The following is a 14,648-nucleotide window of genomic DNA, read 5'->3' as shown; positions in this document are numbered from 1 at the left end:
TAGATTTTTAAAATGTGGGTGGAAACGGGGGTACCTGGAGGAAACCCATGCACACAGGAAGAACATGGACACTTGATGCAGATAGTGTCCTGGCCCAGATTTGAACCAGGGCCCCAGCACTTGCAAGGAGAGAGTACATCAACCACTCTCCCTGCTGAAGCTACAAAAGTGTCCTATTCTTGAGTGCTGCTTGGCTCCGCCCATTATCCCCCCTCCCACAACCTGACTGCACGCCCCTCCCCTCCCAGGTGCCCATGCTCTGCTTTGGGATCAAAGTCTATTAATTCCAAGAAAGGGGAAGTACTGGAGACACCCTTCAGTATATCCCTGTTTCCTACTACAGTAAAGACACTCCCCCAAGGCAGTTCATATTCCTTAAGGACAGTTAAATACAAGGTCAACTGACTATTGTTTTGGGGTTAAGAAAAGTGACTTGAGCTTTATTAAATTAGGAAAACATACAGTAATCTGTGCTGGTGATGCTATGAAAACAGATTATGGACAGTTTGCAAATGTAAAGGACACCTGTAGTGAGCGGGATATGGAGGCTGGCATTTATGCACATTGCTTGTCTGTCCTGCTCATCCTCTGCCTCTAATACTCTCAGTCATAGACCCTGAACAAGCATGAAGCAGAGCAGAGTTCACTGACAGAAGTCTAGCTGGATTAGCCACAAGCTTGTTTCAGGTGTGTGCAGCCAAATTGATCAGCAGGGCTGCCAGGCAACTAGTATTCTTTAAAAATGAAATAAACATGGCAGCCTCCATAGCCCCGTCGCTTCAGGTTCCCTTTAAACCTCATGAAACAGTGCGGTCTCCAGGGAGCATTTCCATAGCTCTCTAATGCGGCTTCTTTACAAGTTCTCACTAACTTAAAAGGAGTGAATAATTTATTAATAGCTGTCGACTTCCAGCAATGACCGCACTGAGCTGCGCTGTGTTTGGTTTGTGTAATGGAACGGTCTATCAGGTCATCAGATATCACAACAGCTTCCATCCATAGGATTATTCTATTAGCATTTCACAGGGAGAGCACCTGAGCGTAAGACGAAAATCAAAAAAGGCAGCTCCAGTCAGACATGAGAACTGTGTGCTTAAGCCAGAACTCCGGGTATAAGTATTAGCACAGCGGCACTCAGCAATGCTACGGAGCTTTGTGTAACATCGCAGGACCTGCAGCTGTCTGTATTACCTCTGCAGTGATGGATTATAGAATGCTAGTGTGAGAGATCCTGCTACTTCTAAGTAAACCGGGGCTCAAAGTGGGAAGAGAATCCTCCGTTGCTCCAGCAATGAACACACTGAAGAGTGAATGTATGTATTTTATATGCAGCTTTGTACGGCACTGAGTGACATCCCCAGCATGTCTACAAATCACTGGTCCCTTTGTAAAACGTTAAAGCACACCTGAAAGCAGGGGCACAACTATAGGGGAGACACCACTGTGACTGCCTGCCCCCCCCTCCCCCCCCCCCAATCCCCAATCCGAGATCTCATGGGCAATCTGCCAATACGTCGCCGGGTGTATGGCCAGCTTAAAGTGAACCCAAGGTGAGTGTTTTATGGGGGCTGCCATATTCATTTCATTTTAAGCAATACCAGTTGCCTGACATCCTGTTGATCCTCTGCCTCTAATCCTTTCAGCCATAGACCCTGAACAAGCATGCAGCAGACCGGGTGTTTATGGCATTATTGTCAGATGACAAGATTAGCTGCATGCTCGTTGCTGGTGTGTGATTCAGACACTACTGCAGTCTTATAGATTAACTGCCAGGCAACTGGTATTGCTTAAATGGAAATACATTTGGCAGCTTCCATATCACTCTCACCACAGGATAACTCTAAAGGACAACTGAAGCGAGAGGGATATGAAGGCTGCCATATTTATTTCCTTTTGAGCAATACCAGTTGCCTGGTTGTCCTGCTGATCCTCTGCCTCTAACACCTTTAGCCATAGCCCTTGAACAAGCATGCAGCAGATCAGGTGTTTCTTACATTGTCAGATCTGACAAGATTAGCTGCATGCTTGGTCCGGCGTTATTCAGACAGTACTGCAGCCAAATAGAACAGCAGGGCTGCCAGGCAACTGGTATTGTTTAAAAGGAAACAAACATGGCAGCCTCCATATCACTCTCACCTCAGGTTCAATTGAACTTACATGCACATTGAATGTGAACTGAATGCATCTTGAAAAGGACCATTCAAACACACTTGTTGATTTTAATTCGTTCAATTCCACGCTACATACAACTTGCACCAGAAATATTCATATCTCATTGACCATCTATAATCACTAGCCGTTGCTGTGTTTCTCCAAGCTTGGCAGTGACAGGTCCTCTTTCATTGAGCATTATCCAGTCAGGAAACCTGCAGGACAGGGAAACCCGTGTTTTCTTCTGAGGAGAATGACACACTGTTCTTACGTCTCAATGCAGCCATTCGCGGCTGTGAAAACAAAAGTGCTGGCCCTCGGTACCAACTTGTACAAATATTTTGAGCGAGGTTTTCTGCAGCTGACGGAGCCTGTGTATGCCGCTGACAGCTTCCTCTGTGCCGCTACGCTGCACAGAATAGCATTTGTCTGAGGTTCCCCTGTAGACCCCCCCCAACATTCGCTCCTTCCCAGATGCCTTCACACTGCAATCAAGGGAACCGTTTCAAAACCCCCCTTTATTTTTCTTAACGAAGGCTGGGGCCGTCATCAAAGCGCTATTGAGATGCAGATGGGAGCGCAGGAGGGGAATACTAATCACCCGGCTGCATAAATGAACATATTCATACTTCTGCAGACCCTCAAAGGGGAACGACGTCTCCAGCGCTTTTTAATTAGGGAATAATCTAGCAAAACATGAATTAAATGCCACGAGATCCACACAGTACACAAAGAACAGAACAGAATTCTTTGTGCTCTGAGAGAAAAGACGTACAGTAATGACATTCGATGAGGAGGAATTCTAGTTCAGTGCTGCAGATTGATACAAATTGGGGCTGAGGAAACTAAACCTCGAATTGTTGAATCAAACCTCTTAGCTGAAAAAGCTTGGGCAATTCGAAGTGGTGGACTGAAGTCTTTCCTGAGTAGGGCTCGCCTCTGGCCTACAGTTTACAAGAGCTCAAAACTCTTGAAATTTTGAGTTTATAGATCCTCTCACGGATCAACCAATGAACAGTTATATGTCTACCTCACGAGACCAACCTCTTTCCACCCCTGGAAAATATGGATAATATGCATACTGGGAATGTTGTGATTTTATTTGACAGTACTTAATGTGTAAATACATTTCAGTTCACACATTCCTACACGCTGGACTTTCGGATCTGCAAAGACAACACTACACAGCTTGTAGGATAGAATAGTTTAGTTGTTCCCTAGGTCTATACCTAGTATAGTTATCTAGTTAGTGTTATAACACTTATGTTTAGGAATAATTGACCTTCCAACTTATAATCATTACAGACTGATACCTTGGAACATTTATAGACTCATACAATCAACCACTAGAAACCCCTTTGACCCCATAGACTTGTATCCACATGAGCTCATGTGTGATATACGATACCTTAGATATATCAATACCACTCCCTGGAGTCTCTGTAGGGCGGTGTGATTCCCCCATTCTCCAGGTCGAGAGGATTATACAAAGCTTTACACATGTGAGTCTTATGGAGTAGCAACTCCAATACGATCTCCAAAATAGACACATTATACTCTTTGGGAATGAGACTCCTTACCCAAAGACACTGGTGGAATTGATAGATTAGATAGAGTACTGTCATATTATAATCCCCTTTATTTATTCACAGTATTTACTTTATAGCAAAACTACGTCAAGTATTGTTCTTGATTATCCCCATTTATTGGGACAGTGTTTAGACTATCGCAATAAACATCTGAGCTTATGATGTCTACTAATAAAGCTGGTCACTTACCATTATATTATATTTGTTATATATGTTATACTATATTATGATATTATATTATTATTATATGGTTCTTGTAATACTGTATTATATAATACTTATATATCAACATATAAGAATTTATGTAAGAACTTATGTACACTGTTCTAATCTAACCATAACTTTTTCTTCTGTATTGTTAAAAAATTTTCAATAAAAACTAATGGAATTGGAAACTAAACCTGCTTCCAACAGTTAGAGGTCTGTAATGTAGAACAGCTGGTGATATGCTTGTCAGGACACACATAGGGCAAACTTTATATATTTTACTTGTTTTCAAAAGCACGGGCCCAACAGTCAGTGGATTCAAAGCAGCATTGAAATGTGATATGTACCACAGGCATTTAAGTAAAGGCCCATGCACACGCTAGATTAAAGTGAACCTCCAGACTAAAAATCTACTCAGCAGCACTGAAAAGTCATGGTGTTTCTTTAACAGTTTCACAGCATCAGAACTTTGTTTTTCATACCTAAAGTCTCATTTTTAGCTGCACAGAAGCTAAGCTCCGCCCCATCAAAGAAACCTGCGGGCATTTTTCCCCTGATGCTGTGCAAAGCATGATGGGATTTCTGATGTTCTTGTTGCCTAGTGCGCGCAGCTGGGAGGGATGATCAGGACACAGGACAGTTGGAACCGTGTCTCATGCTCCCTGTCACCTCCTTTCAACCAAAAATCCATACCTGCACTTTCAACCGAAAAGATGGCAGCCCCCATGAAATCACAAACATTTGCCTGTTCTTTTAAAACAGGGTGGGTAAAAGATATTACCTATCTATTTTAATTAACATAACCAATGTAACTTAATGACAGTATGTTTGTTTAGGCTGAAGTTCCTCTTTAAAGTGCCTCTATCAATAACCAGGCGTGTCGAAAGCTCCCCTCCACTGCTGCCCAGCCAGCGATTTGCCAGGCAGATCAATTCATCTGAGCACTGGATGATAGCTTTGGTCTTCCTGGTGGCCCCGCCCGCTATGTGACTGTCATATTTGTGCCACTCCGTTGCCCCCTTCCATTGCAATAAATGGCATTGCTAGCCAGTAGCCAAATACACGTCTGTATGGTGTCAGCTCAGCAATGTCTGAGCACAAACTCCATCGAGTGACAACCCTGTTACAGTTTGTGGCCCTATTGGAACGGGCATGGCCCTACTCCACACCTTCATTTCACACTATACAGGCACCACTTTGCAAACCTGAAGCGAAAAAAACAAAGAAAAAAAAACAAAAACAAGACGACGAAAAAACAACTTATGATATAATGGAATTGCATGTGTAATACAACTAAGAAATAGAACATTAGTAGCAAAGAAAAGTGTCTGCATTTTAAACTATAAAATAGAACAGAGCGAATGACTCTGAACTTTCCAACAGTAAAACCTTATCACATCCTTTCTCTCAATGTTTCTTGGTTGTTAAGTGCTTCAGAAAACAGGACTGTCTTCATCCCAAGTTTGGGTCGAATAGCTCAGAGAAGCTCTTTCACGGAGATACATTTTTATTTTTTAACTCTTCCTGTACTGGAAACAACAGGAGACTCGTCTTTGCTACTAATGTTCTATTTTATTAGCTGTACTGCACATACAATTCACTATTTCAGACGTTTATTTTCATTTTAGTCGTGAAAATGTAAAAATTAAAAAAACATACAAATAGGAAGTACTTTTCTTTCTGAGTAAAATGAGCCATAAATTACTTCTCTCCTATGTTGCTGGCATTTACAGTAGGTAGTAGAAATCTGACAGAAGTAACAGGTTTTGGGCTAGTTCATCTCTCCATAGGGAATTCTCAGCATGGTCTTTATTCTTTATAAAGACACTCACAGAAAAAGATTTATACAAAGATGCTGACCAGTCTCCCTGCTCGCTGTACACTTTTCTTGGAAGTTGGACGGAGCAGCTGCCATTCACTAAGTGCATTTTGAAAATAAAGAAATCCCTGTGAACTCCCCATGAGGAGTTAGGCTAGTCCAAAACCTGTCGGTTCTGTCAGATTTCTACTACCTACTGTAAGTGACAGCAACATAGGAGAAAAATAATTTATGGCTCATTTTGCTATTACTTCTTAAGTTTACATACATTTTAAATTTTTAGATTTTCACGACAGAGGTCCTTTCAGAGCATGTATAAATACAGAATAGGCAATGCACACTGGCCACAGAATCTGTGTGCTCTTTCCATGGATCAGCAACACTCAGAGCTACATGAACAGAGTAGCATGAAGGTTGCTCAGATCACAAGTTACGAGGCAAGAATATTTTATAGGAGCTATTAGTTATTGGATGGTCTAGTGGCTCTTTTCTGCTGACTAGTCTACTTTTTTGCACGCTTTTTGTACATTTGGATTTTTTACAAAGTCTGAATAAAACAGCCTTTGCATATAGGTATATGAAATATTTCCTTGTGAAATATATAGTAGCATGCAGTAAATTATTCAGGAAACCCACTTTTACTGTCATTTTCCTAGTTTAAACACTTCATAAATCTATGTATTGCTGTACAGTATATTAGTATGAAGTCCCACCCTCCCAGTGAGGCTTATCCTACCTAGGCTGATTAGCTATGCGGATTTCTCCTTAAACAGCATGATGGGAGACCAGGTATATTTTGAACTGGCTTTGGAACTCTCAGCAAATGAACATTCCGCAGAGCTGCACCTGCCAGCAGTAAAGATGTCACCACCTGTAAGAAGTTTCATGTCACTTCAAAGCTTTGGTTCACCCTCCCCCCACCACCTCCTCAATACCTAGAGAAGACTATTTATTACTCATCCATAATAATGTTAGGCGTGAGGCGTACTAGAGCTTTTTCAGCAGCGCTAAGTTAACACGAAAATGGAGGTGATCCCACAGTAACAATTGCGATTTCCAAAGTCGCAATGACTGAGCCTGCAGAATTTATGGAGCTTTTTATTTTCAGTACAAAGTACAGGGTCATGGCAAAATCTCTGTGCGCCAATCACATTGGGTTAGGAGTCAATTTCATTGGCTTCTGACCGGCTCACAGAGCTCTGCTGTCATAGGGACAGCAGAACAAGCAGGCTTCAGCAGCGGGAGATGGGCTCTAACAGCGAGAGCCTCTGTGAGCCCAGTTTTTGTACCAGAAAGTCTCTGGTCCTTAAAGGGAACCAGAGACGAAATAAAGAAAATATTTTATACATACCTGGGGCTTCCTTCAGCCCCATACGCACGGATCGCTCCCACGCCGCCATCCACAGCTACTTGCAACTACGAGAACCGGCTCCCGTCACTGACGTCATCGGAGCCAGGCTATGCAGGAGAAGTGCGCCTTCTACGTATCTATTCAGCGGCTGCTGGAGAGATACCCAAAGAGCGCACGTCTCCTATGCTAGACTGGCTCCGACTGACGGAAGAAAACTGAGCAGGTTCTCGTAACGGCAAGCAGCGGTGGATTGCGGCGTGGGAGCGATCCGTGCATATGGGGCTGGAGGAAGCCCCAGGTATGTATAAAATCTTTTCTTTATTTCGGATAGGACGATCGAATAGGACGTCATGCGCAGTTCCAATCCTCCCCATAGCGAAGCCGGGTGCTGATTGGGAGGCTGCGCCATCGCGGAATCCCTGGGGGGTACGTATACCGGCGGCGATCGGAGGGGTGGGGGGTTCCTTAGGGACTTGGGCCACATGGTTAGCTAGCGAAGTACTAGCTTAAACAAAAAAAATTTTTTAAATTCCTCCCGGGGTCATGTGATCCCCTGCGGCGGCTAGCCAGACACTGTCGGGCTTACCGCCAGGGAGGTTAAGGGGCCAGAGACTGCTGGCACTTAAAGTGGTCTGAAACTGTGACAGAACATTCAATAAAAATATGTTTTCCTACTTTTTATTACCCATACAGTTATTATATTTGCTTTTGTGCACACGTAATATTGTCTGTTTACAAATTACAAGACCCTAAACAAAGTACAGTTTATCTGCTCTAAAAGCTGCCTTTGCATTTTATTCAAGCTGATTTTTATTATATATTAAAATCTTCTTGTGAGCCATTCTCAACTGTGTGCTTGAAGCACAGAGAGCTCCTTTTCAGTCGTTATACTGGGAATACACAATACGTTTTTTGCAGATTTACTTTCCGATCGATTTTCGATAGATTTTTTGTTCTTTTTTCTGATAGATTTCCATTCACTTCTATGAGAAAATTGATCAGAAAAACAATTCAGATCGGACCTGCCGCAAATTATCAATCGAGCTATCTATCTGCCAACAACAACAACTCATTACACACAATGTAACAACTGAGGAATGTAAACAAAAGATACTGTTCTCTCCACTTTGGATTGGATCCTAAGCTGAAGGGGCTTTCCATGGCAGGTGCTGTGTTTAACTGTCTGAACGCTGTTCTGCTGCAAATGTTTTGCACTAGTAGGTTTAAAGAGAACCCGTGGTGGTTCTTGGGGAGGCAGATGGGACACAGAGGCATGTTCTCTGCCTCCTGACATGCCTCTGTCCCCCCCGCCGCGCTATATTGCCCCCCCCCCAGATTAGCGACAATATGAGTCACTATCTCGGAGGTAAACACAGGGGAGTGGAATTCCCTGTTCAAAACACCCACCAGGGGCGTTCCTGCAGGGTTTCCTGGGCAGCCCTCTCTCCCTGGCCGCACCCCCTGCATGCTATGAGAGACACATAGTCTCTCTTTCCAGCGCTGTGACCCAGAGGCCACAAAAGTGAGAGAGTGGGCCATTGCGGCCCAGGGGAGCAGCGGTTTTTGCGGCTATCTAATCCACCTCGGTCTCTTTTTATGACTGTAAGGAATCATTTAGAGCCAAGAATGCCGAGTTTCAAACCACTTTATGTGGTTAAATCTAAAGATAAAAAAATCTCTTTATAAAAACAGCAGAAATCGCTTAACCTCCTTAGCGGTATGCCCGACACTGATCAGGAGGCCCCCATGCTTAATTTATTCTAACGGCAGTAAACCCTTTAGTTAGCACTACGCTAGCTAGTCAAAGTGTCCGTCCCTCCCAGATCCCCCCATTTATACATTACCCAGCCTAGATCCAGCGATCGCGCAGCCTCCCTGCACTGCTTCGGACTCTCTATGGGGAGGATCGGGTTTGTGCATTACGTCGGTGACATCATGTGCGATCCTCCCCATAGTGAAGACCGGAGCTGTCTGGTGAAGCTGCGCCGATAGCTGGATCCAGGCTGGGTAATGTATTAATGGGGGCGGCGGGAGCTGGGCATTTGTACTAGCTATACATCAAAGGTCAGCGCAGGTTTAGAAAGTCATTGTATGTAGGGAATGATAAATTCTTCACCACAATATATCAAATGCTCAGAGGTAGGTATCCGCCAAACATCAAAACAAGAAAAGGCTTACCAGCTCCCAACAACCCACATTATAAGGTTGTAAAATTGCTCAGGTCACAGATAACGTCCAGGGAACATCAGACGTCGTGAAGATCCAATGGACATCCATATGGAGGTATATACGGATCTTCATTGGATCTTCACGACGTCTGATGTTCCCTGGACGGTATCTGTGACCTGAGCCATTTTACAACCTTATAATGTGGGTTGTTGGGAGCTGGTAAGCCTTTTCTTGTTTTGATGTTTGGCGGATACCTACCTCTGAGCATTTGATATATTGTGGTGAAGAATTCATCATTCCCTACATACAATGACTTTCTAAATCTGCGCTGACCTTTGATGTATGCCTGACTTCTGAACTTTTGAACATTGTTCTTCTCGGCAGCGGTTCCATTGTTCCTTTGCGCCGATATATTTGCTATTATATTTGCACTAGCTAGTGCTAGCTATAGGGAGTTCAGCCTTTGGATCTCTGGGGGGGACTGGAGGGGCACAAACTGGCAAAACCTCCTGAGCATAACGCTCAGGAGGTTAAAAAACGTTTCAAAACCAGCATTCTACTGACGGGCATCTTCATGGAGAGGAGAAGGGGCGCATGCACAGGTAGGCAGACTAATCTCTCACGCCACACACTTGCTTGTTGCATGGGAACCTCGCAGGAAGGTGGAGGGAGGGGATTGCTGGCGGGTTACCAGAGCAGAGGACAGAGACAAGGGGGGGGGGGGGGAACCAGAGGACACCAGATCCCTGGCTGACTATCAGGAACCATTGCTTTGGACTGAGGATGAAAGTGCATACATGGCTTTAGGCAAGGGGTATGGATTAGAGCAATATATTGGGTAAGTTTAGGATAAACATTAGATAAGTATGCGTTATCCTGCATAATGCACCAACATATTATGCAGAGGTGTACAATGAATTTGTGAGAGAGGAAAACAATTGAAACACAAGATACAGCAGGGGTGGAACACTACATAGCCCATGAGGCACACCAGTTAACAGACAGGAATCGGAACCTGATGTAAGACCCATATGGAGGCTGCCATCTTCATTCCCTTATAAACCATACCAGTTGCCTGGCTGTCATATTGAATTTTTGGCTTCAGTGGATTTTCAGTGGAGTCACAGCCGTGCAACAAGCATGCAGCCAGTGCTGCCAAGGCAGTCTGAGCAGTCAGTGGATCTGATCTGCATGTCGAGTTGTGTGTTAACCAGTAAACGACCGCCTCACGTCGATGGGCGTGAACGCGGGGGCAGACCCAGGACTGCCTAACGCCAATTGGCTTCAAGTCCTGGGGCGGGGATTTGCAGGAGATTGTGCGTGCATCTCACTCGAATGATGGAGCTCCACCATCAGTCTCCTGGCGGTGATCGCTACTAGGAGACTTTTAGACGGTGAAACCACTGTCTATTTACTCTGTACAGTGATGCGATCTAAGGCTGCGCTTTACTGGGGACAGCCTTGTGACACAGCTGTCCCCCTGGGAGACACAGGAGCAATCAGCTCTCACAGGATAATGCCTATGACAGCCGATCGCTTTCATAGGCTGGCGGCAGGAGGCAGGGAAGGTTAGAAAAATAATAAAATGGATTTATAAAAAAAAATAAATATTTACAAAAAAAAATAAAAAACAACATCCTGGGGGGGGGGGGAGGGGGGGGGGGGGTGAATCACTTGTGTGCTGAGTTGTACGGCCCTGGAGCGAGGCCTTAAAGCTGCAGTGGCTTGAATTGTATAAAAAAATAGCCTGGTCACTAAGGAGGGGTGCAAGCCTGTGGTCCTCAGAGGTTAAAGTACATCTGAGCTGAAGCTGAGAGGGATACAGTGGCTTCCATATTTATTTATAGGTCAGGGGGTGAAGTGAAGGTTAGGATAGGTAGTGGTGAGTTAGGGAGAGTTTGGCTGAACCATGAATATAAAGTATGGAGAGATGTGTCAGATGCCCATATTTGGCACCTACATGAAGCTATCCTCCCTGTTGTGGCCAGACTGATACATGTGGGTGTGAGGAACATGCAGACCACATACATCCATTCTAGGTCTTACCTGAGGAGAGGGCTTCTTCTCCACCTTTCCTGATCTTCTCTTCTTCAGAGAGTTCTGCAACAACAAAAAGGAAACACAATGTAAAGACTCATTCAGAAAACAGCACATGCGTCGTGTCCAAACATAAGAGATGTACAGAAACTGTAGTGAAAACATTATGAAGGTTTTTTTTGTTTTTGTTTTTTTTTTTTTACAATATTTATAGATTTAGTTAGTGTTTGTCCATTGTAAAATATTTCCTCTCGCTGATTTACATTTTGAGATTTGTCACTGGTGGTGACGTCTTTACTTCTGCCAGGTGATCTGTGCGGGATGTTCCTTACTGAGAGTTCTAGGCACAGAGGGAGATACTGCTTTCTTGGCAGTTGTAAAAAGCCATTATTTCCCACAATCCACCGAGGTTCACAGATCACAAACTTTCAGGACCTTGGTCATGACATCACACTGTGGGAGGGGTTTCACCACAATATCAGTCATACAGCCCCCTGATGTTTTTGAGAAAAGGTAAAGATTTCTGGTGGGAAAGCTACTGATCGGAACAAAGTTCAATCCTTGGTTACAGGTCCTCTTTAACCCTAGGCCTCACATAAAGTCCTTGCACTGATTTAGCTCAGAATTTTCCCAGATGGGAATCTTAAAGTGAAAGTAAACATGAAATGTGTTTTTTGCCCTTTAACCCCTTCCCGACTGCCTAACGCCGATAGGCATCAGGAAGGTGGCAGCCCCAGGACCGCCTAACACTGAAAGGCATCATGTCCTGGGGCGGGGACTTACAGGGGATCGTGCACAATGCACGCGCATCCCTGCTTGAGTGACAGAGGTCTGCTCCATCATCAGTCTACCAGCGGCGATCGCTGTCTATTTACATTGTACAGCACTGCGATCTACAGCAGCACTGTACTGGGGACAGTCGTGTCACTCGGCTGTCCCCTAGAGAGGCTCAGGAGCGATCCCCTCTCATACGCTGATGCCTATGAGAGAGGATCGCCCTGATTGGCTGGCAGGGGGAGGGAGGGGAATAGTAAAAAAAAACAAAAAAAAACAAAAAAAAACACAAATGGATTTAAAAAATAAACAAATAAAAAAGGGCATTAGCGAATCTCTGAAACCTCTGTTGGTGGGCAGAAGGTGGTGGTGGTGGGGGGGCCTTGGGATTCATTTGTGTTCTCAGTAGTATGGCTCTGCAGCAAGCTTTTAAAGCTGGGCAGAACTAATTTGGGAAAAATAGCCTGATCAATAGGGGGGTGTAAGCCTGTGGTCCCGAACTGGTTAAGCGCCACTATCCAGGGCTGTAGAGTCGGTTCAAAAATATTCTGACTCCTCCGTTTATTAAATCACTGACTCCAAATCCGACTCCGGGTACCCAAAATGGCTCCAACTCAAACTCCCCGACTATTTTGGAGTGCAAACCTACTAATATGTTCAATTAGTGCTTTTCAACATGGAAAAAAAAAAAAACCGAAAAGAAGAAAACCGTGAGAATCTCCATTGAGACTATTCCAAAACCTGTCATTTTTCCTACCTACTGTAAGTGAGTGTGATGTAGGAAAAAAGTAATAGTACTTACGTATTATTCCTGGAAAGTTTGGCAGGTTTTTGTTAATGTTCCGTTTGCTCCCCCAGGAAGGTCTGACCATTTTTGGAAAGCGGGAAGTCCCGGCTTTCTATTGTACCGGGTCCCGAGTCGATATGATGCTCAGTTCCCATGATAAGCAGCACACCCGGTGGTTGGTCTTCCTTCGCAGCATAAATATGTGCCTTCAAAACTTATGGCAAGTGCCCTGGGTGTCTCATTACAGATGAAGGAGCAGCGCAGCTATGCACCCTCATCTCCTCTCAGTCTTACTGGCATGGGCAGGAGACTTAATACAACTGTGCTCTCTGCAGCAAAGAGCAGGGGACACCCCCCCCCCAACCCCCCCCCCCAACTTGGGAATGGGGCATTGCACTGACTCAGGACCCAGTGCAGAGTAAAGCCGGGACTTTCAGAGTTCCAAAAATTATCAGATCTGGCTAGAGGATTAAACAGAACTTTAACAAAAGGCTGCCAAACTTTCCAGACGGGATAATACACAAGTACCAAAGTAATTTACACTGCATTGACTGACACAAACGTACATGGTAAACGCACAAACGTACATGGTAAACGTAAGTTTTTTGAGCATCAGGTACATATATGTAGGTTAAACCTGCATTGTGTTACCCTATTTTGCAGCAAAAGCAATGAATGTCTATGGAGACTATTACACTTATTGAGGTCCCTTGTCATGTGCAGGAAGTAATCGATCCACGACGACATTGCATTACTTCAACTGCCCCTCTAAACGCACATGGTGATTGGGGTAATGTACATCTATGTGTGCATAGTGTAAACACCCGAACGTGATGCGTTACACACCAAGAGGAATCCCAGTGACGTACTTGCTGCCCAGGAGGGAGCGTGGCATTGAGCGAGGACACATTTTCTAATTTTTTGCATTGTGGTGGAATGCCGCAGGAGCAGCGCACCCCCACCCCAATGCAAAAAATAGGTGTAAAACCAATCTCAATGCGACATTTTTTACTATACTTGTCCTTTAACTAGAGAAAGCAAAGTCACATAATTTACTGACTATAAAGGAATACATTAGACTTCCAACAAGTGGAATAATTGTAAAGCTGTGTACACACAAATTAAACTCGGCCAAGGTGGCCAATAATAATAATAATCTGGTGTGTGTACAGCGATCCCTGATGCCCCACACTGCCCCCAACGTCCTGGCCAGCAATTAGCCCAGCAGATCGACTCAGTCGAGAGCATTGTTCTCCCCACTCATCCCGCCCACCGTGTGACATCACTCCCCTGCCCCCCCCCCACCCACCGTGTGACATCACTCCCCTGCATAGCAACAGACAGGCTAGCAACACATCTGTATAGCCTAGGCCCTGAAATATTGCCCAAGGGATTGAGTCCCGATTCCTGCTGGGCAACATCTATATGGCCTGCTTAGTCTCTTTTCCAGCAATATTCTAGGATTCTGTCAGAACCATGTGAAGTGTATTGTGAAGTGTACTCTCCCACAGTATGCAAATTAAAAAATGCTGCACAGGAGCCTGCTTAAGATGCACGACAGGCTCTGATGTGAGAAATCCAATTAAAACCTGATATTTTGAGGCGTTACAAAATCAATTATTAAAACAAGACTTGTTAATGAGGTAATTGCTTTCTGCTGCAGTATTAAAGGCACAAAATACAACCACCACATAACTCTGCTGAAACCAGGGCTGTGGTAATCTAAAGTCTAAAGTCTCATACACACATCAGACTATAGTCTTT

The 14,648-nt window shown here is 44.4% G+C and overlaps 1 protein-coding gene across 2 annotated transcripts in view; it reads right to left on the bottom strand.

Annotated features, from left to right (window-relative positions):
• The window catches only part of MTCL2 (microtubule crosslinking factor 2), a 163,278-nt gene that overhangs the window by 64,083 nt on the left and 84,547 nt on the right, over nt 1–14,648 (bottom strand). For both annotated transcript variants that reach the window (XM_068262075.1, XM_068262076.1), the window contains exon 4: nt 11,333–11,386. In XM_068262075.1, coding sequence (XP_068118176.1) covers nt 11,333–11,386 — 54 coding nt within the window. The remainder of the gene's footprint in view (nt 1–11,332; nt 11,387–14,648) is intronic.

This window comes from Hyperolius riggenbachi, chromosome 12 (assembly GCF_040937935.1).
Source record: "Hyperolius riggenbachi isolate aHypRig1 chromosome 12, aHypRig1.pri, whole genome shotgun sequence".
In the NCBI taxonomy this organism is placed as follows: domain Eukaryota; kingdom Metazoa; phylum Chordata; class Amphibia; order Anura; family Hyperoliidae; genus Hyperolius; species Hyperolius riggenbachi.
Note: the sequence above shows the minus strand (reverse complement) of the source record. Positions and strands in the feature narration are given on the sequence as shown.